Here is a 22,772-nt window from a genome sequence, read left to right as displayed (position 1 = left end):
GAGGCAGGAGTAGGTAGAGTGAGATAATCTGTGTAGAATCAGCGGTGGAAGTTTTAATAGAAGTTGGACCGGTCTAGGGACAGGACATGTCCGGTGTAATGCACTCATAATGTCAGGGCAAGTAATGAGCCACCAAGACAACATGGAAATGAGGCTTTGATAATGTCTGCAATTCCAGAAACCAGGCACTGTTTATACCTCTTTTGGAAAAGTTGTAAGGAATGTTAGAGGGAGAGAACTTACTAAAGGAAAGATGAGTTAGGAATGGAATGGTTTGAAGAAGGTTGATCCATTTTGTGGTAAAGGAAAAGAGGAGTGTTTGCTGGGTTTTTGAGTCAACCCATCAAGATCCCACCCCCTAACCTTAGCTCTCCTGCAAATTTTGTTAAAGATATGAGTAGCTTTCTTTGGAAGCTACAGTTTCAAAGTAGCTTCCCTAACACTAGAAATGACACAAGCTGGATTCAAACTTGTGTCGACTGTATGAGCATTCAACATGATCACACAGGAATCTGGCATGTTGTTTCCGAGAGCTCCAGTACCATTGACTCGGCCACATTATGAAGACTCGCTGACAATCGGCATCTCCTATCAGACAATTTTGTAAGTTTATAAAATACACATTCCTCTTCACTGAATTACAGTGTGTACAGCTGAAAACAACTCGCAACTTGCTTTTAGCACCCCTCTGTGGACATTTCACCCAGCAAATGGAGCTCGCACATGCCTATGCGCTCAACAACAGTTACCACTTTGGCCACTGGGGACAGTGTGTCACATTTCGGTAAGCACAGACCAAATTTAGCTCAGAATTCACTGTAAGATCAGTCTGCACCACAGCTTAATTTGTCTTGTGAACTAACACTACACCATAGATCCAACACTAAATGCAATATTTAAATGAATAAAAAAAGAGAATGACAGTCATACAATTACTGATCAGTAGCAGAATAAAGTGATGTAAAATCAAAAGGGGACTCCTAACGGTAGGCAGTAGTGGTTTGTGACTGATTTGATGTCAGCAGGTTTGGGAATCCAAATAAAGCCATAATTAGCAGCCCTGCTCTTGTTATATTAAACATGTTTGGTTCAGTATGCCAGATGGGAACCTGTGTGATTGTGAATGCATGTTTTCATCATTAATTTAGTATATGTTACTTATCAAACTATTGGAACTGACAGTGTGTATGTGTCTGCTCGGGGGCAGAGAATAAACAAAAGCTAATTATATTAGTGACGTCTTTTTTGTCTTATAGGTCTAAAAAAAATTTGTAGGTGAGACTGTGTTTTGAGATAACAAGAGATAAAATCTGTGAATGTGAGACACAGAGAGCTATTTCTCCTCCACAGCATAAATGTGGATGGTTTAAGCAGAAGCTCACAGAAGGTTGATCACAGCAAGAGAAAGAGATGTGCAATATGGAGATCTTGCTTGATGAATGTGGAAATGTCAGTGGATGCTCCAGTGACTCCAGTGAGTGTGTTATCACTCTTTCTTTTTCCTAATTTTTTTTTATCTCTCTTTGTTTCTATCTATCTCTCACCACCCGGTTTCTCCTGTTCCCCTCCCTACTGATACACAATATTTTTCAACTCTGTACTCTTACAGACCGTCCTCCTCACTCGAATATAACACAACTGCGATATGTTCACCTTTGCCCACTTTTTTAGCATGTAATAAACAGATCTTTTTTGATCTGTGGTCTAATGGCTTTTTTTTTTTTTAAATCAGACTTTAGCAGGATTTCGTTTTTTTAATTATTATTATTTTTTATTATTATTATTATTTGTACTTTGAGGCTGGAATCTCTGTTTTATCTGATTTTATGAAATGTTGGCTTCAGATGTGCTTAGACTAACACTTTAAACCATGCAGCAGCAACCTGACTTTCTTCTTAGCTTTGCAAACAGAAGTTTTTCATAGTAAAACCAGCCGTTATGCAGTGACTAAACCTACACTTTCTTATATCATCCTGTTCCTACAAATATTGTGTTGCTTGTCTGAAAAAATAAATAAATAAATAAATAAATAATCCAAAGAACTGATCACTCCATAGGTTATTCTTCTGGAGCAAAGTTAAACAGAATATAAGAACAGAGCTGTCAGTCTCTGCCAGCATGGTCTCTTTTCAGCTTTTGTCATCAGTTGCAACACAGGAAGCTCAGGACTGTGAGTGTGTCAGTCAATATGTTGTTTACTTAGTCAGTCTAAGTAAATCTGCTCTGAACTCATACCTGCAGGCGCTACATTGATCCACTTGACCTGGGCAGCTTCCAGGTTTAATTGAAAAAGAACAGCTGAGACCTTTATGAATTAACTGAAGAAATATATTTCTGTAGAATGTCACCCAGCAAATGCTTTCTGTATATGGGGATGGGGCCAGAGCAGCTAGCAGGAAAGTAAACAGATGGTTTCCTTTGCTATTGGTGTTATTATGTAATGTACAGGTGTATTGTACTGTTTTATGTACTCAGCATTGTTAGTGAGTGTTGTATGTCAGGGAACCTAATAATCTATATTATCAGCCACTATCTGACAGTCATATTGAATGACAACAGGTGGTTAACATCGCTCTGTAATACTTCAATATAAATTCTCTGGAGACAAGATTCTCATTAATGGGTGCAGTTAGTTCCCTAACAATGCAGTTCTTCAATTTCTAAGTATGATTGTGTTTAACATGAAAGAATTGATCATATGTCTGTTGCACCATCTTTCTCTGTCTTGTTTTGATGTATTTGGCTTAAAACAGAGGGTTTGAGCTTTTTGTGTGTGTTTGTAAATGGTAAAACTTTCAGCAACACTGTACAGTAAGGTTCCATTAATTAACATTAGTAAAAGGGATAGTTCACCCGAAAATGAAAATTCTCTCATCATTTACTCACCCTCATGATATCCCAGATGCATATGACTTTCTTTCTTCAGCAGAACATATTTGAAGAAAAATAGAAAAATATCTCAGCTCAGTAGGTCCTTAAAATGCAAGTGGATGGTGATCTGACATTTGAAACTCCAAAAATCACAGACAGTCAGCATAAACGTCATCCATACTACTTAAATTATGTTACATTAAATTAATGTCTTCTAAAGAGATATGATAATTTTTATGCGGAAAAGTTCAATATTTAAGTACTTTTTAACTATAAACCATCACTTCCGGTAAGCTTCATGAGAGGGCTGAGTTCACACGGTCCCTCGTGTGACATATTCACGTTGGCATGTTACGGACGTAATCTCACGTTCTTCTCTTGCTTGAGACATCCAGGATAAGCACACAAATGCAACATTGTGAAAGAAGCCGATACAAATACAGATCTAAACCAAAAGCAACAAAGCTTCTGTACAGCATTCCTCCTACTCACTTGTAAACAGTACTGCTTTTACGGGTATGTCGCACGTGCATCAGTTCTCGCATGTATCACATGCCAACGTGATTATGTCACACACGCATACTGCTGCTGACCGGAAGCGATGATTTAGAGTTAAAAAAAAAAAAAAAAAAAATTTTTTTTTAAATAATTCACTTTTCGCACCAAAAGCTCGTTTATGCTGTCTGTGATTTTTGGAGCTTCAAAAGTCGGATCACCATCCACTTGCATTTTAAGGACCTACTGAGCTAAGATATTTGTTTATTTTTCTTCAAATGTGTTCTGCTGAAGAAAAAAGGCCATACATACCTGGGATATCATGAGGGCGAGTAAATGATGAGAGAATTTTCATTTTTGGGTGAATATTATGTATCATGAACTAACAATGAACTATATATTTTAGGTAAGCTGGTTCAAGATTGTGTTTGCATATATTAACATATATGGAAATGTAATGTTAATGCACAGCTAATAATAGTTATGAGGATATTAGTATAGTTGATGAAGGCCTTCATTACATTTTGGACCAAAAGTTATTACATGGGGTCTTTATTACATTTGTGCCCTCAATTTCTTGCCCTGAATTTTGTACCTTTAACATGCATCTTGTAAGGCATTTTTATCTGATTTTATTTCCGGGATTCATTGGGTCTGTATCTCTGCTCTTGTATCTCAACCAATGCAGTAGCCTAAAGGGACATGAGTTTGCACAAGACCAGGGACATAGGAAAAAAAAAAAAAAAAAAGCAATAGTTACACATGGCCTTGTGGTTGTGTACTACTATAGGGAAAACAGGAAATAGGTGGGTAATGAGTAAGAGATGTCAAGCTTTCAGGTGAAAGGACTGTTTGTTGGATAGTGGTTTGCAAGGCTTGTCTTAGTGCAGTGTCTCACATGTCATGAAGAGGACAAAGAGAGCCAATCTGTCACAAAAGGCTTGCAGATGCCTCAAGACTTCTTAATTGTGGGTGAAAACAGGAATTGACAGGCATAACCTACCTAAAAAGGCACATGGTGTGAATGAGACCAAACTTGGTCATCTCACAGGGACACAAGCTCTGCATGTGATAAGTGCTTTAAGTTTCATTGCAACATTTGCACTGCCTTAAACACTTATCATACAGTTTTAGATGAGCTTGGATCTGCAGGCTGGAGAGGTTCGATCCATAAAACATTGAGACGCGCTCAATCGGATCTATGATGGATAATTTGGGCTACAAATCAATGACATGGTCAACGCCTATCGATCGCAATGTTCGTTTTTTGAAGCGTTTAAATTTCACTTACGTGACTATGTGGAAAAATGCGTCATACTCTTTCATAACTCAAAATGCATCAACTGATGAATTTGTTCAAAGTAGCCAATAGTTTCAGTAGCGTTCACGTGAAAGTTCAGCACCAAGGACAGCGGCCTCTTTCTGTACATAAAACAGAGAAAAGGATGACACAAAAAGCGTTTTGCGGACATTGTTTGCTAAATACATAAATAACATTTCAATTTAGCGAATTTCTTTCGCTAAGCTTCATTAGGAAAGCGAAGAGGATGACAGCCTTAACAAACGGCGCGTGTCTGTGAGGGCGCGAATCCAAACATCTTAAATAAGCAAACATGTCCGTTTCCACAGACAATCCGAGTTCCTTTTCCTACCTAGACATGTCGCTTCAAACAGACACTGACTTGTTTTCTGGCGAAGTTCATTTCCCACGGTTTTTACTACACCTTTAAATGGCTCGAGCCTCGCCGTAAGAGGAAGGCGGGGTCGAGCGGCGCGTGTGTGAAAATCTCGTGATTGCCCATCAGTCTCACTAAGCGCGCGGCTCTCTGTAATTGCACGCGAACGCAGAAAGAGGAAAGTGCACGCGGGTAAAACAAATCCTCACAAGACCTTCAAAACCTGTTATTTTTAGTGACGTGGACCGAATAAGGGAATGTAATGTGGATTATTACGCTTTGGGATATTTTTGTACGAAAACTGAGGTTAGTCTCTTTCTTGTTTTGGTACAGAATCGATTAAACATCACTGACTTCGAGTATTTACACTAAGTCGACTTGCTTTGACATTGTTCTCGGTATTATTATAAATAGTTTTACTTTTAATTCTGTAAATGTAGTCTGTTGCACGTAGTCGAAACAAATGTCATTCGTGTTGTTTCGCGGGGAAGCGGGATAATATCAAACCACAGAATGGTTTAATGCATAAAATTCAGAGTCCGTGAAGAAAAAGAAAAGAAAAAAAAAAAAGAAATAAAAAACATGTTTTACACACACTGTCGGACTTTGAAAATACGTTTTCGTGTATTTATAAATTTTAAGGATAGCAAATCATCCTCTACAAACCAGCATAGGTAACAATGTGGATAAGTAGAACATTTTAGTCAGAGTTGACCGGTTTGCAAGCTATGGAGAGCAAAACCTTTCAAAATGTCCTTTTATTATATATTGCTTGAAATATCACAACATATTTCGTTTATTTTAAGTAAAGTGCGCTATCTAGTCCTGTGTTGTTGTGGGATGTACGAAAAAAAAAAAAAAAAAAAAAAAAAAAAAAAAAAAACGACCCCCTGTGAATATGTAACAAAAATTTGGCGCTTTGGTCTCAGGAGTCTCGTGTTATTCTTAATCTGTAAAAGAAGCTCTGAATAATGTATAAGAGTTCTCAGGTGTCTGTGGAGCACATGCAGGGGGCATCATGTTCAAATGCCACTCAAGACAAACAGCACGTCTGCCCACTGCAACTCCATCCTTCAGTCTATCTTGTATGGGTGCACCTAGACGTGGACTGGTCAAGCGTACCAGAACAGCATGTCCATGATTTGTTCGTGTATTTTTAGAACAAAATATATTCTAAAAATTACCCGAATTTAGTTAGGTATAGATTAACGGTGTGTGTTTAGCCTAATACATTTTACCATTATGATAAGTGCACATATGCTAGGTGCAATACTTTATTGTTGTTTTCGACCCTTAAATGTGCCGGGAAATTCTAGCAAGGCAGTTTATTAAAATATTTATAATTGAGATTGATGCTGGCTGTTCTCACACCCTGCAATGATTTAAAACAATTCTATACAAACCTTTAAATTTATTTGATGTAAATAATTGTCTTGTGGTCATGTAAAAAAAAAAAAAAAAAAAAAAAATAAAAACAATTTCAAATGCAAGGGAAATTTTTGAAAGGAGTTTTGACACATCAGTACATTTAATAGTCCGGTTCAGCTCTTTTGTCTTGCATTTGCTTAAGCGGTCGAGTCTACATCTTATTTATTTCTAATTCATTTGTAGTGGTTAGTTTAAGATCTCTTAGAATTTCATAGACTTTGGTAATAATCCACCATCGCACACAAAGGCATTTTATTTAACACACACACACACACACACATACATACGCTGACTAATTTCGTATAGGCTGTACAGGCTCATACTTTGTAATACATTTAATAGGCTACATGTTTTGTCAAAATTATTTCTGGGTTTATTTATTTATTTTTTACCAATTTTATATTATTATTATTGTTATTATTATTATTATTATTATTATTATTATTATTATTATTATTATTATTAAAGGATGCATAAAAGTTTGTGCTGAATTTGCAGGGCAAAAATTATATTTCCTGAGCGCGGCCTTGTCATGCACAGTTTCATCAACGAATTATTCCTGAGCTAACAGAAATAACAATAAACATGTATGTCTAGATTTAAATTATACGTCCTACATTTATTCGACCGTGTTTATTTTCTCATTGAACGCCAAAATATAGGCCAGATTGTCAACCGGTGCTGTTGTGTGTGACCTCTGTAAAATATAATGCAATGTCTCCTTACCACAATGTAGACTAGTTAATCGAAGTGTGCGTTTATGTTCATGTGTATATGTGTGACTGATATGCCACGTGTTTTGCACACAATAGTATTAATATGTAGCCTACCAATGGCAAATTACTATGTTGATTATTTATTGTTTTTATTGTTTACATTTATTAAAGCATATTTTATGATTATTATTCATTCTCACATCCGCCTTGAAACGTGTTAACAATGTAAACAATGTAAATGTTGTTTTAAAATCGAAATATCTAAGTATAGAAGCCTATAAAGTTATTATTATAATTCTGTTTTAAAATGTTAATTTAATTATGAATTATTATTTAATTGATCATAATATTTATTCACATCTATTTGTTGGCATATTTAAAATAAACAAGACATAAAATAACCCAATATATATAAAAACACATTTTTACGTTTTGAACGTTTAAATATTTCTTGTGTCGTTTTTAAACGGCTCACGTCCCTCTGCGGATACATCTGTATGTTTTTGACTGTTCGTTCTCACGAGTGCTGATCTATAACCTCACCTCTAATATCAAGACAAGACTGCCAAATGCTTTTAATTTAACGGAGGTATTTTTTTTCTCTTAAAGATAAACGAATTAGCCTACAATAGTTCAAAATCGATCATTTAAGAATTGTAAAAAATCGTATGATTATGTTAAAACGAATAATATTAATATTTATTTCTAGAATATAGCCTACCGTTTTTTTTCAAGAACTTAAAAAATGCACACTATAACATTTTTTGTTTTGTTTTTATGTTTTCACTTATAATGATTATAGTTTTACCAGCGCTTTGCGTACCCCTCCCCCCAATCGCCTTTTTTCTGTGTTGCTATTGGCAAAAATGCTATTGGCGTTGTGTAGTGCTCAGGCTTAAACACTCGATCTCATGTGCGTTGCCTTCCCAATACACTGCAGTGTGACGTGATCTTTCTGTCTTGATCACAGCCCAATATAATACACACAGTCCTCACCATTACTACAGTCGCATATGCTCAGAAATTACAAAACTGGTTCTGTGGTAATGATTAAAAGGAGTGTTGTAGTGAATATTGTCATAAGTCTGGTGTTTTTAGTAATGTGATGTAATGCTATCAACGACTGTTGCAAAACTAGTCTGCTCAGAAGTTGCTGTTCCCCTGCAGTGGTTTGTTTTGGATTTGCTGGTAGTACCCTACCCACTCTGGGTCACAGGAGGGAGGCTGGCTGAGGCCAGGTAGGAGCCTCACCCCTCCCTCTCATCGGCTGGCAGCTCAGGAGGAGAGCACCATGCGGATGCTGATGTCATCCATTTTGGCCCAGCTTTACCTCGCCCACACCTCCACTCCAACACACGGAAGCTCGACAGGCAACTGTGTCGTGCACAGTATTACGCCTCTGAAGTGTCGTGCACCTCCTCCGTGAGCCTCCATGATATCATCAGGGCACACTGGAGGACATTTTGTCGCAGCTCTTCTGGTGTAATGCCTAATGGAAGAGCATAATTGAGGCACCTGTGGTAAAACCCAGCTTTGTGTGTCTGATGAATGGTTGGGCCTGCTATCATTAAGGCCCCCCCCACCCCACCCCCCCCCACCATTACATCTCCCACTCCTACTCACTGGCTATTTAAATGGGATCCAAATGCAATATTTTTATTTTGTGGTGTCGTGTGCTGTTCCCAGAGGGATGTGTCAATCACATAGCTATCAATGAGGACAATGATGTGCTCACCTTAGCCTTTTCACATCTCTCCTCCTAGCTCAAATAAATAAATAATAAAAAAAAGAACAGAGAAAGCACACGTGCATATTTTGAGGTGTGGGTGTGAGCCAACGTGGAGTATCTGTTAGAAGCACCCAGTCGCTCGCTGTTTTCCCTCTTCAGCTGCAGCAGGCAGAGCAGGCATCTGCCTCTGACAGCATGCATTGTGTTTCGGCTTGGTTGAATTGCGTGGGCTGGTATCACTATTGTTCTGTTGTACCTGCTACCTACTCCTTTGGCAAGGACACAGGCAATATTAGATGTCTATTAGGTTACACCTAGCATGTTGCCTTGTAATTGGAGCCTGTTCATTTATGCACATAGGGCTGCATTTTACCTTCACAAAAGTCTTACTAATCTGTGTTGGTTGAACGCCAAGGACTAGCAGAGCATGTGAGTCTTCTCTCACACTTATAGAACAATGTTATTTTGGATGTACATGAGACAGGTTCTTTTAAGAACATTATTGTGAACCAGAATTGCATTGTTACTACATCCTTCATGCTATGGTAATTCAGGATTGCTAAAACATGTAATAATAATAATAATACACTTTTTTTTTTTTTTTTGCTTATTTCTAAAATGTATTTTTTATAATGACATCTTTATATAATACAGTCATATTTCATTTTCCAACTTTTATAACCAGACCCAACTGAAATTTTGTTGAAATAATATTTCCTTCAAGAACAAATGTGGAATTGAGGAGTATATGGCATGGAAACGTGCAGACATGCATATTATAATTTTTATGCATTGTGCATCCTCCAGAAAGTCTTTTAATTTTCCACATCATCAGATAAATGCAGGCTCCATGCTATTGACTGATAGCTGGACCGGCCAAGTGTATAATGCTGGTAATTTACACACTAGATGACTGATAACACAAAATAATCTTTTGAATAAAATGCCTGAAAACTAGAAACTTTTAAGTTTTATCAAGAGCTGCCTTTAACAATTTATCAGTCAAAACAATAATAGACTCATTCAAATGTAGTTTTTTAAAATTATCATCAGTGAAATTGCACTGAATTATTTTGTATTTTGATAATTCCTCTGTTATGAATAAAAAATTCTAAACACAGACTAGATAGACTGAGGCATCCATGGATTCATTTGTAACTTGATGTTTTTCTATTTTGACAGCTAGTGTGTGGCAGACAGGGCAGAGAACCATAAGGACTACATTACCCACAAGGCACCATGAAGACTGAGCTGGTTTCCCAAAATAGCGAAAGAGTCAAAACTGGAGGACTTGTCGGGATGATTTAGAGAGTGTGTTAAGTCTGGGTAGTGTGTTAAGTCTGGGTGCAAGAAATCAACTCAGCAGACACACACCACCTCATCTGAACTTGTCTTCTCAAGTTTGTCCATTCCAAGAAAAAAGAAAAAAGAACCTTGATTCGCCAGACAGAGATTGGATTGTTGTGCAATGTGATTGGCCTTACGACTGTTATTTAAGACTGTTCTCCCTCTTGATTCCTCTCCTCTTTACGGATATCTTTTGTCACTGAGTTGACGATCTCACCTCTTCTCTAATATCTCTGGGCATACTGTGGGATGTACTTTGGATATACTGACCTTTGAACCAAAGCGAATTCAATGATTTCCTTCTGTTCAGGAAAATAACACCAATCTCCAGCACTTTTACAATGCATTTCTTCAGATTCCCAGTCCAGTTGCAGCTGCTGATATGTACTGTGCTTGGGCCCTGCTTGGGCCTGGAGTTTACAGGGTCACAAGGCCAGTGGGCACGCTATCTCCGCTGGGATGCCAGCACCAGAAGTGACCTCAGCTTCCAGTTCAAAACAGACGTGTCCACTGCCTTAATCCTGTACTTTGACGATGGTGGCTACTGTGACTTTCTGCAACTCATGGTGGTTGAAGGGAAGCTCCAGTTGCAGTTCAGCATCGATTGCGCTGAGACCACCATCGTATCGGACAAGCGAGTCAATGATAGCAGCTGGCATTTTGCCACCCTTAGCAGGTTCAACCTGAGAACTGTGCTGGGTCTGGACGGAGTGAACAAATCGAGCGAGGTGCGGCCACAGAGGCAGTACATGAAGATCGTTAGTGACCTCTTCCTGGGCGGAGTCCCGCAAGATATTCGTATTTCTGTGCTCACTCTCCCAACAGTGAAGGATCTTCCGCCGTTTAAGGGAATTATCAGGGAACTGAAGTATAATAACAAGGAACCTCTTCTACTAAGCAGCCAGAGGGTCCGTATGGATATGGAGGGAATCTGCATGGAGAATCCATGTGAAAACGGAGGGACATGCTCCATTGTTGATGGGGAACCACTATGTGATTGTTCAAAGACAGAATATGTTGGCCGATTCTGCAGTGAAGGTAAATTGATTTATATTCAAAACCTTAAAATATTGCTTTGGTTTAAATAAGTAAACACTGCTGAAATAAAAAAAGTAAATTCTTTAATCCTCATTTCACATGATTCACAACATTTATTGACACCGACTTTCATTAAATTCAACTCAAGATTGTCAGTCTTATCTGCTGAAATGTTGAATTATTTTCCCAAAATCCTTCACTCTCAGCTGTTTCATTCACAGGGGCTATTGAGGCAGAGGTTTACTCAAAGGTCCAGGTTAATGGAATCGCTTAGCTTACAGAAAGCTGCCCTTCTGAGTCTCTTTTCTTTGCATTGGCAGGTGTTTTGTGCTCAGAATTTCTTGTTCAGCTTCGATACGACACTCCTTTACTCCTGCATCACTTCTTATGGTCAATTGAAAATAAACGCAGTTGAAATGCACTACCAGCAAAACATGCATTTTTACCTCTGTAAACCACTAAGCTGTTTGTCTCAGGCAAGCATTTTTTTGTGTTAATCATCCCATGCGTAGGTGGAATGTGAGGATGTTAAGGTGCTTTTTCAGATCCCCCGGTTGTTTTTCTGAAGTGGCCATTTTAGTTTCTCTGGGGATTTAAGGAGGCCATTTCACAGCTCTGGGTTATGTTGTTGCACCTCTTCAACAGAATAATTCAGAGAAAGAGGATAATTGCTATTTTGAGCATGTCAGTTTCAATTCTGCATGGTGCCTATACAGATATTCCTAAAGAGAGAATTTCATGACCTTGGTTAAACAATTCTTTAAGGCATCTACTTAAATGCTGTGGTTTGTGCACATTAATTTTGTAGGTATAATAAGTATACTAATTTTACATTTTAGCACAGAAGCAAATCACAACTTTGAGTTCTTCCCCATGAAACATGTTTTAGATCCTCTGTAGATGAAAGGCACATAATGAGCTTTTTTTTTATATTACTCTGCTGTATTAGCCTACTATGTTAAACTGCACTGTAAAATGTATCCTCTGATTACTAGAAATAATAATCTGAACTGTCTTTACCTTATTAAAGGAAAATAGAATTTTAATAAGCAAGAAAAATTCAGAGAAAGGGACAGCTATATATCCTGTCTTGATTATACCTAAACATTTTCCCCTAGTGATTGAAGTGCTTAAGCTGGGTGATTGATTGGTGATCAGTGCTCTGAGCCCTTTAAGTTGCTATTACCCTCATTGTAGACACAACCTCTCCAATGATTCTCTTCTTAAATACACAATAACCAAATGTTATTAATTGTGTTTAAAGATTTAAACACAGACGCTATCTGTGCACTCAGGTATTTTATACAGAAACTAGCATGTATATGTACTTAAGTATTTACAAAGAGAAAGGGAAAAAAGGAGGTACAGTACTGCAGAGCCTGCCATCAACAGAAGACCTGGCACTAGGTTTAGATTTATAGGCTGTAAAAAGAACAGAGGTTTGGGCTTGATTTATAGCCATTGTTCCTCTCCATCTTGTTTAGCTGACTGGGTCCTACAGTCCACTGATAGGGGCTAAAACCAGACGTAAAAGCAGCTTTGATATCTTTGAATGCTGGGAATCAGTTCAGCCAATCATATAAGAATAAATAAACCTTTTTGGAGTCCATTTATATTCTCTGTTTGAGGGTGTAAGGCCAACCACTATAATCCAACAACAACAGCTATATTTTCTCCAGTGGCATCTCTTACAAACAAAATCAAAACCAGTATGATGAAATGACACATTAATCTAAACGCATTAGTCAGTGTTTGACAACAACATTACAAAAATACAGTGAACCATCTTAATTCCATCTTAATCTAGAGCGTTTGCAAGATTTTAAAACATCTGTACGGGGGTAATAAATATCAGTTCAGAGCCATATGGCAAGCTGGTCTGAAGTGTTAGGGATTTGCCTTCTACGTACGTTTGACTAAATCCAATTGCCACAGCAGCGGCAACAACAATTTGACACTTCTCTCGATGGCCAGATGGCTAAAATGGCCTCGGAACTGTTTTCAATTGCAGTGGCGTATGTTCCTTACTCTGTGGCAAGTACGATAGCCACAGCGCTACATCATTTGCAAAAGCGTGTAATCTTTTGGCGGATTAGAATAATAAACATTTGGCAGCTGAACAAATGCTCAATCTGTCTTCCCATGTTGATGGTGCTTAAATTGGTACAGTGAGGTTTATGTTTAAGACAGCCACTGTTTACAGATCTGCTCACATGTTTTTAATGTGCACAAAATGAAATTCACAAGTGCTTCAAAATTGCGTTTTGTACTTAGTTTAATTTTTAAAGATAAGCAAAAATATTTTAGATTTTCGTGCCTCTTCTACCAGAAGTTATGGTTAAATATAACTTCTAACTCACCATAGAGTGCACCAGTGCACGCCTGCTTTTTCAGCCATCTTGGGCAGTGTTTCACTTAAAAATGTTATGCCCTTCCCTCGCAAAATTCCCTCTGTCTCATGGACTCGGATGTATGTCTTTGCTTACACTGCGCGAGTGTCCACTACTGGCGGAACCTGTGTAATGGGTTTAACTGGAACACCCTAAACCAGGGGTGCAGGCCTGATTGGAACAAGTGACATTACTTGTAGGCCAAGTATATATATTCTTTAAATTTGTTTAAATAACTTTTAAAATGATGGATTAAAGTTATTAATTATCTTTAACAAAATGTGTCATATATTATAATGTTTTATCAGATTTGTACACAAAACATTTTGACATTACTGGGAGCAACTTGCAGTAAATCACATATTCATTCAACCCCTCTGAGTAATGAGTAAAGTTCATTCACTGAAGGATTCATCAAACTGATTCAAAATGAGAACTCGTGAGCTGGTGAATCAATGTTTTACATAAGAGTCATTTAGTCATGAATTGGACTAAACCAGTCACCGTGTTTGTTGTTGAGTACAGCCAGCGAACACAACACAATAAAACAGCGCGCTGTTTTGGTGTTATTTCACAGTGCACGCTTTTTTATGTCATCACATTCAATTCAGACTGCAATCTCATAACTTGGGTAAAATATAATTTCTTTAGAGATTCTTGTAGTTCAGCGGTGGAGCAAAGGAAAATTGGAGCAGGAAAATAGAAATATGCTGTTTTCATAGCTAACACAAGGGTAAAAATATAAAAAACAAAATTTGCCCACCAGCCACAGTAGCTGTGAATGCCCAATTTCACCCACCACTTTAATTTTTTTACCAGCTCCTTTTGTTATTCATAAAGGTATATAAAACACCGCTTCTAAAGCTGTAGTGAATTGTGATGACACACGTGACAATTCATTAATGTCACTGCATGTCATTTGCTTTGTATGGTTATGTATTCTGCCACAAATGTTTGGAATTAAGCAATGCTGCATTCACAATGCGTGTAAACGCGAACTACTCTGTGGAAATCAAGGGAACTAAACTTAGAGCCCCTCCTGAGATGGTCTGAAATCATTTGCGGTGTTCTCATGTGCAACACTGTTCTTGCAGTTGCAAACCATTTTCAGATGACTGAAACAGCAGAAAAAGTGAGCACTCTGCATGCACATGTTCCATGAGAAGCGCTGCGCTTATGGGCAGCAGAGCGCCTCTGAAAACACGGCTAACAAAATACTCGCATTAACGGCTTTATTCTTTCGTCTGTTCTTCAAAATATAATCAAGTGTGTTTCTTCAAACGCGCGTCTTTGTGTCAGACAGGATTTCTTGTCACGTCACTCTTAAGATTTTTATAAGTCGCCCGCCACAGAAATAACCCACCACTGCACATAAAATATCCACAATTGGCGGGTTGGTGGGTGCTAATTTACTCTGAACAAAAGGAAATAAGGAAAAATTTACTAATTTCATTAACCAGAGGTTACATCACAAATACACACACAATTAGTTGTAGGGAATCAAGCAATAATATTTACAAGAAAAAGAGAGAACCGCTTGCTCTTTGGCTGGAGCTTTAACCTCATTAAACCATCTGAAACTGAACATAAACGCCAAGGAACTGAAACCTGCTTAAAATTAATAATAGGTCAAGACAGAAACAATGCAACAGTTATTACATCTAATATTTATCCTTGGACCTGTCCATGTTGTCATTATTTCTGTGAGAGAAACTTCACTGTGGGAACATGTGGCAAAGGAAATTGTGTCACCCTCAGACATGTGTGGTGTTCGCTGATATGCGTGACTCTATGAGCACTGAATGTCCCGTGTAATTAAAAAAAATTCCACTGATCATGCAAGCTATAACATAGCTACATGCAACACCACAAATAAACAAAAAAAAATATCTGTTCTGCTGTTGCTAGTAAAATAATAGTATGAATCTTACCCATGTTACAGGCTAAATCAACATTAATGTTTTCAAACATTACTTATGTATTTTTTCTGCAAATCATCCCGTGGGCCGGAGATGACTCCTTGGCGGGCTGGATCCGGCCACCGCGGACCATATGTTTGACACCTCTGCCCTAAACCCTTGATCACTTGGAGAACATTGAGGGCTGATGTCAATTTGTGGATTATTTAGTTATTTTTATACCTGAGAAAACAACGTTTTTGGAGATTGAAGCAACCACAGATTCAGGTGAAATTTAGTAATTTCAGAGGCTTATTTATAAATCTTATATGTTTAATTATTAATTAATTGTTAGAAAGGATTAATCAAGCTTTACAAAAACGAAAATGTTAGCATATCAATGAACACATAAGCAATAACTGTGTGATAAACAGTTAGTTTAAGTTGGCTACAAGTATTATGCTGTTAAATCTCAATATAACTTTTCTAAACTGCTTAATTTACTTTCATGAACACTTTCATTACACATTAGAGTTGTGTGGCGTGGGGTTGATGAAATGCAATCTGCTGTCACGTCACAATCTAGTTGCATTGTGGGATTTGGAGCTGCCTGAAGCGTACATCAGTGTAGGCTCACTCCATCGGTCAAAATCGAGGGGTTGAGGGTCTATCAACCGAAACTTCCCTCGAGTCGCTCACTTAACCAAACGGATCAGAAATGGCATTGGGGATTCCCCTGAGGGAAAGTGCTTAGGGGAGTTAGTGAGTGGATGTTAAAAGTGAAGTGGAATGCAGCCTTGGTTCTAGGAGTATTTTTCCCATTTATTTCTTCAATAGGGATGTCATAAGATCCTGCATAAAAGAGTTCTAAGCCATGAACCGAACCAGCCATATTTAATCACATCATTTCAACATTTGACTTGAAGCAAAAAAGTATTTGAAAATCTGACAAGGTCCAAGACTAATGAGGGAATTAATTACAATCCTGTGCAGCATTGCAAGTAACGTAATCGAAATAAAAACTCTGGAAAAGTACAAAACTTTTGATTTTAAGTTGTTTAGAATATGAATATAAACAATATATTTTAATTTTATTGCAAAATATTCACATATATGCAAACATATAAGTAGTTTGAGAGTGTAGGAAGACCGACTCAGTTGTGTCATTACAGTGCATTATAGGAATTGGCGATCACTGCACAGTTCGTTTGGTGCATTTGGTTGCCCGTTACTCCCTGATAGTTGGATATTTCTCTTTAGGATCATATATAGTTATTCACCAGGAATTCCACTATTAAACATTAAATAAAAAAAGTTGTTTAAATAATTAACAAAATAAATAAATAATGTGGACTGATGACCTCAATTAGGGCATATACCTGCACAATTGATTTACAACCTCTGAGTTTATGGAAGGCCTGTCTTTAAAATTTCTTGTTAAAATAAATTCACCAATGGAGAAAATTAATATGATTTTTACTGCTGGAACCAGACTGTTGCACTCTGTTACTATTGTTCATACTTATGGTTTGGTATCTGATCAAACCCCCATCCATATCTAAAGACTACAATATTATAGGGGGTGGGCTCTTTTGACTTGGACCTGTAAGCAATCACGCAGAACACCCCTAGCAACTGCATGGCAATGTGCTAAAACCACTTAAAACACCTTAGCAATCACGTAACAATGCCCAGTCAACCATGGTCAACACCCTAGCATTGTTGTCAACTATTGAACAGGCAAGCACCACTCATATTTTCTTCAGATGGTTAGAAAATAAATATTATTTAGCTCATGATGTCTAAAGATGTTGGGATACAGTTTCTTTGATTGGGCTCCTCTATGCAAGAAATGTTGCAATTTGATGTGACTTAAACACATCACTCTATCACTCATTTCAAACTAATTTTTCACAGTTTCTCTGACCAAGCTGTTGTTAGAAACAGACTTCAAAACTCAAGAAACCAAGGAAAAGATCCACAAATCAGCCATATGTTCAAAATCACAAATTCATTTGGGTTTTATTACATTTTTCAAGAAACTGGGTCATTGTGGAGGGCTGGCAGTACATGAGATAGAGAGAACTAGTGTAGATACACCCTAGTAGACGATCATATTCTAGTAAGACACCAGTCAAACTTCAGTCCAGGTCATCTCAAGAGCAGAGCACATCAATTAATTCACTGTAGCACTCATATCGTGAGAGTAGTTCAGCATTCCCCTCTCTCCAATCATGTCTTAATATTTTCCCTACTAGGTTAATGCATCTCATAAGAGGACTTAATGTCCTTTAACAAGCACAGCAGACAGACACACACTTACGCACTGGAACGTGTCCTGAAAATGAGTGACCATGAGAGAAAACATATTGCATTTTGAGCTAGTACAGACACCAAAACATACAGCACTTAATTAATGTCTAATGTACAGTAGCTGTAATTGCTATGCACTAAAAGCATTTCATGGAGGCAGACCCCATCAGGTTCCCCTTAATTTCCTCTATTAGCAGCGGTTTTTGCACTGGCAACAGATAAATCGGTTCTTCTGCCTGCAAGTCCAGAGTAGGACAAAAAATATCTACTGTACAATCTGTAATTCTTAAGAGTTATCCGATGAAATAACCATGTCTGGATAATCTTCGGATGTAAAATAGATTAGAAACATGGTAGATCAGCTGTTCTTTGTCACATGCTACTTCCAAACATGTTTATCAGTGTTGGATGCCCTTTGGGAGAGGACCAGAGTGCATTAATGAAATGAGTCAGTCTGCCAGTGCAGCCCAGCTTCGGTGTCAAAGGTGGCTCGTAAGAAAGCAAGAGAGAGAGAGAGTGTGTGTCTACAATAAGAGGGAAGGCTACCTGGCTCTGAGTATAGAACATTGCTCTAGACAAACATCAACGTCCCATAAATCCACAACCCTCTCTAAAGGGAGCAGGTTCTGTTGCCTGTTTGGATTTATGACCTAGGCGTGGATGTGGGCTTTGGGAAAGTGTGTAAGACATGGAAGATGAACTAGACCACTTTGATGATGGTGTTCTATAGATCTGACCCCCTACCTCACTTCTGTGGGAGGAGAGGGGGCAGATGTAAGGTTGCAAGGGGCATTTAAGGGTTTCTGTGTACATGCACAGGGCAGATGTCTGCTCGGTGCATGCTGGCAGGTGTGTCAGAGTTTGCATGATAGTGTTCATGCAAAGATGATATGAGTGGGCTCTAATGGCTGCATTGTTTCTCTCTTCTTTTCTTTTTTTTAATTGTGCCATCTTTACTGAAACACCATCAGAGGCCAACAGCATCCCAGGTGAGTTTAAGAAACAAAAGTTATTTGATAATATTCTTTAAGCTATTTAAGTAATTTGAGTTTATTTAATGCCTTTTAAAGGCATACATTTCATACAGTATGCGGCAGCCCATATGTTACATTCAAATGGAAGCTTTCAAACATGCTTTGTTTTTGTTTAAAATGTATACATTCTATAGGATTGTGCTATTGCTGCATTCACATAATGTCAATATTACCATAATTACTGTAATTACGACAACATAGTACGATTGTACTATGAGCTGGTCAAGTCCTTGGAAATTATCAATTTCTATGGCAACTCTCATAATGCCAAAATTGACCTATGTGCAGCTTTGTTGTTCGTAACAGCAAAATGCTTAATCATTACATTAATTCACATCTATATTCTCTTAAAAACATTGAAAAATAAAGAAAGTACATAATGTAATATTGGCTATAATAAAATCACATTTCAAACAGAAATATGTAGAGGTAGATATCTATGTGGTTACCATGATTTTGGCAAGTAAAACTTGTTTTTGGATCAGTATCCTTGTTGGTCCTGGAACAACCTTCCTGTCAAACAGATTGTAGGGTTTGGCATTTCCCTCTAATTCTAGGGTTAGTTAATGGTTAGGGTAAGGGTTGGGGTTAGGGATAGAGTTAGGACATTGTTTTTTTCTGACAGGAATGTTGTTTCTGTCAAAGAAAATATGTTTGTCCAGGAACTCATCCCACTTTGTAAAATCACAGTCACTGTCACAGAAACTTAACTGTTGAAGTCATGCCATTTTGGTTGTTTTTACACGACACCACAATAGTCAAGTCCGAGCTTGCATAAAATTCTTGTGAATTTGAAAAATATATGAATGGTTTAACAAGTTGAAAACATTTAATGATGGTAGTTACAACATGCATGTGAACCATCCAGATGAGTTTTTCTTCTCCAATATATAGTATATCCTCAAAAATATTGTATAGATGCTCTTCCCATTCTGTTTCTTTCTTCCTTAAAGGTTTAGCACACATGATGATGGCAGATCAAGGTATGCCTCAACTCTTTTTTGTTGTTTATTCTGTTGTAATTCATTTTAATATTGCATGCCTAGATTGACTAAATTGCTGTGAAGTGAATTATCTAAACTGTAAGCTCTACAGCCAATGCAATTCTAAACTTTGAATGCATACATGTGGACTGTGCTTTGACCATTTCTTTATATTTCTCCTTGCTTTCCTTCTCTGGATATTCTTCATCTTTTAATACCTGATTAATACCTTTCATCTACTTTCTCAAGCCAAGGGCAAAGGTACAGAAACTTTTTCTTCCTCATGTTGTGCTCTAGTGTTTATATCCTTGTTATAAGTACCTTCTATTAGCTGCTAACTGTGGGTTCCCGGATGAAGAGTATAATTAAATGAGAGTTACAGTAATTGAAGGCAAACACACAAAGTGTATTCTGGCTACAGACTGAATGGTCTGAACTGTGGTGTCTGACTCCCTGGTGATCAAGTTTTATTGCAATCTCTGGTGCCATTATATCACTTTTGTTTTTGGAATGTTGAAGGACAAATGAAGGTGAAAGAAAGAAAAAAGAAGGGAGGAATGCAATCGTAGTCTGGAACTTACTTCATGTGCGCTGTCATGTCATTGCATTGCTGGGTTCTCAAAGGAATCTTGTTGATTAGCCTGATTTAGTCCTGGCTTGCTGTTGGGCTAAGCGTTCCCTGTGGACAGCAACCATACCACATGTCATCTCACCGTCCAGACAAAACACTACTGATATCAACACTACCCATATCATGTCTCAGAGTGGCCACATGACTTCATTCTTCAGGATACAATATCTAATATACTTCCTGTTTGACCTCTGTGCTCCTCCGACCAGGGTGCAATCATAATTAACAGTGTACTGTGATTTCTAGTCATGCCTCCTGGTTTTAAGGTGATTTTTTTTCCTTTTTCCACCCAATTTGGAATGCCCAATTCCCAATGCACTTTTAAGTCCTCGTGGTCGCGTAGTGATTTGCCTCAATCCGGGTGGCTGAGGACGAATCCCAGCTGCCTCTGTGTCTGAGACCGCCAACCCACGCATCTTATCATGTAGCTTGTTGAGTGCGTTGTCACGGAGACATAGTGTGTGTGGTGGTTTCACGCCATCCACCGCGGCATCCACGCTCAACTCACCACGTGCCCTGCCGAGAACGAACCACATAATAGCGACCACGAGGAGGTCACTCAGCATGCCCTGGGATTCAAACTAACGAACTCCAGGGGTGGTAGCCAGCGTCTTTTACCACTGAGCTACCCAGGCCCCCAACTTTAAGGTGATTTGTTAAATGTTTCTCTTGTGTTTTCTTTCTATGGGTTTTCACACTAGACTGTTTGGTTTGGACCCAGGTTTGTTTTCTTGAAAATTAGTGTTGCATATTGGTATGAAATCAATTCTACATAATTTGAGGAAGTAAACTGCTTGTGATTTCCAAGATAAATAGAAAAGATTTAACTTTTTGCATCTCTTGCAGTTAATTGCAACGTGATCACATGGGAACTCGACATGTTAATACTGAATATTCCAGTACAATGTTATCGACCCCATTCTGCCAAGTTACTGACAAGTGCTATCTTCCATCAGATGTCTTTGCATCAGTTTAAATGTGTTTACTAGGGATGCACAGATACAGAATTTCTGGACCGATACCAATAACTGATAATTCACAGCTTATTGTGGCTGATACTGATAATGATAATTTTTATTTATATATATACACTACCGTTCAAAAGTTTGGGGTCACTTGCCTGAAATGTTTCTTATGATCTTAAAAACCTTTTGACCTGAAGGCGTATGCTTAAATGTTTGAAATTAGTTTTGTAGACAAAAATATAATTGTGCCAACATATTCATTTATTTAATTACAAAACTAAAAAAAGGGGATTTTTTTCCCTTTTTCTCCCCAATTTGGAATGCCCAATTCCCAATGTGCTTTTAAGTCCTCGTGGTCGTGTAGTGATTCACCTCAGTCTGGGTGGCAGAGGATGAATCCCAGTTGCCTCCGCATCTGAGACCGTCAACCCGTGCATCTTATTACATGGCTTGTTGAGTGCGTTGCCACAGAGACATAGCGCATGTGGAGGCTTCACGCCACTCACTGCGGCAACCATGCTCAATTCACCACACGCCCCACTGAGAACGAACCACATTATAGCGACCATGAGGAATTTACCCCATGTAACTCTACCTTCCCTAGCAACTGGGCCAATTTGGTTGCTTAGGAGACCTGGCTGGAGTCACTCAGCATGCCCTGGGATTCTAACTAGTGAGCTAGCGAACTCCAGGGGTGGTAGCCAGTGTATTTTACCACTGAGCTACCCAGGCCCCCTATTTTGGATTTTTTTAGTCACAACATAATTCCCATATTTCCATTTCTATTATTCCATAGTTGTGATGACTTTACTATTATTCTAAAATGTGAAAAAATAAAAAAATAAAAAAATAAAATAAAGAATGAGTAAGTGACCCCAAACTTTTGAAAGATAGTGTGTATATATATATATATATATATATATATATATATATATATATATATATATATATATATATATATAATCTTTAAAGATAGGTGTCATTTAAAAGCTTGGAAACTCCTAACTGTTATTTAAGGTTTGGCAGGTGTAACATGAACCAGAAATGTACCTATATTACAGATGTATGCTGAATTGAATGAGAATCAATAATTGACACACTTAAATAAACAAATAATAAATTATAGATATAAATAAATAAATAATTGTATGTTGCCCATTTATATAAGTTTCATGGTAATCCGGATGAATCTCTCCCTCAGTAGTATCCCAATCACTAAAAGACTAAGAGTAACAAACTTCTAACAGATGTAATGCAT

The 22,772-nt window shown here is 37.9% G+C and overlaps 1 protein-coding gene across 13 annotated transcripts in view; it reads left to right on the top strand.

Annotated features, from left to right (window-relative positions):
• Positions 1-5,189: 5,189 nt before the first annotated feature.
• LOC127411478 (neurexin-3a-like) overlaps positions 5,190-22,772 on the top strand; it is a 501,739-nt gene continuing 484,156 nt past the window's right edge. For 12 of the 13 annotated variants that reach the window (XR_007892290.1, XR_007892289.1, XR_007892288.1 and 9 more), the window contains exons 1-5: positions 5,190-5,348; positions 10,098-11,300; positions 18,873-18,890; positions 19,889-19,918; positions 20,168-20,179. Coding sequence is in view for 10 of the 13 variants with exons in the window: in XM_051647070.1 (XP_051503030.1) it covers positions 10,604-11,300; positions 18,873-18,890; positions 19,889-19,918; positions 20,168-20,179 (757 nt within the window). In the remaining 3 variants the exon portion in view is untranslated. The remainder of the gene's footprint in view (positions 5,349-10,097; positions 11,301-18,872; positions 18,891-19,888; positions 19,919-20,167; positions 20,180-22,772) is intronic. The other variant, XM_051647066.1, reaches the window with a different exon arrangement.

This window comes from Myxocyprinus asiaticus, chromosome 20 (genome assembly GCF_019703515.2).
Source record: "Myxocyprinus asiaticus isolate MX2 ecotype Aquarium Trade chromosome 20, UBuf_Myxa_2, whole genome shotgun sequence".
Taxonomy (NCBI): domain Eukaryota; kingdom Metazoa; phylum Chordata; class Actinopteri; order Cypriniformes; family Catostomidae; genus Myxocyprinus; species Myxocyprinus asiaticus.
This window is presented reverse-complemented; position numbering and strand designations above follow the sequence as displayed.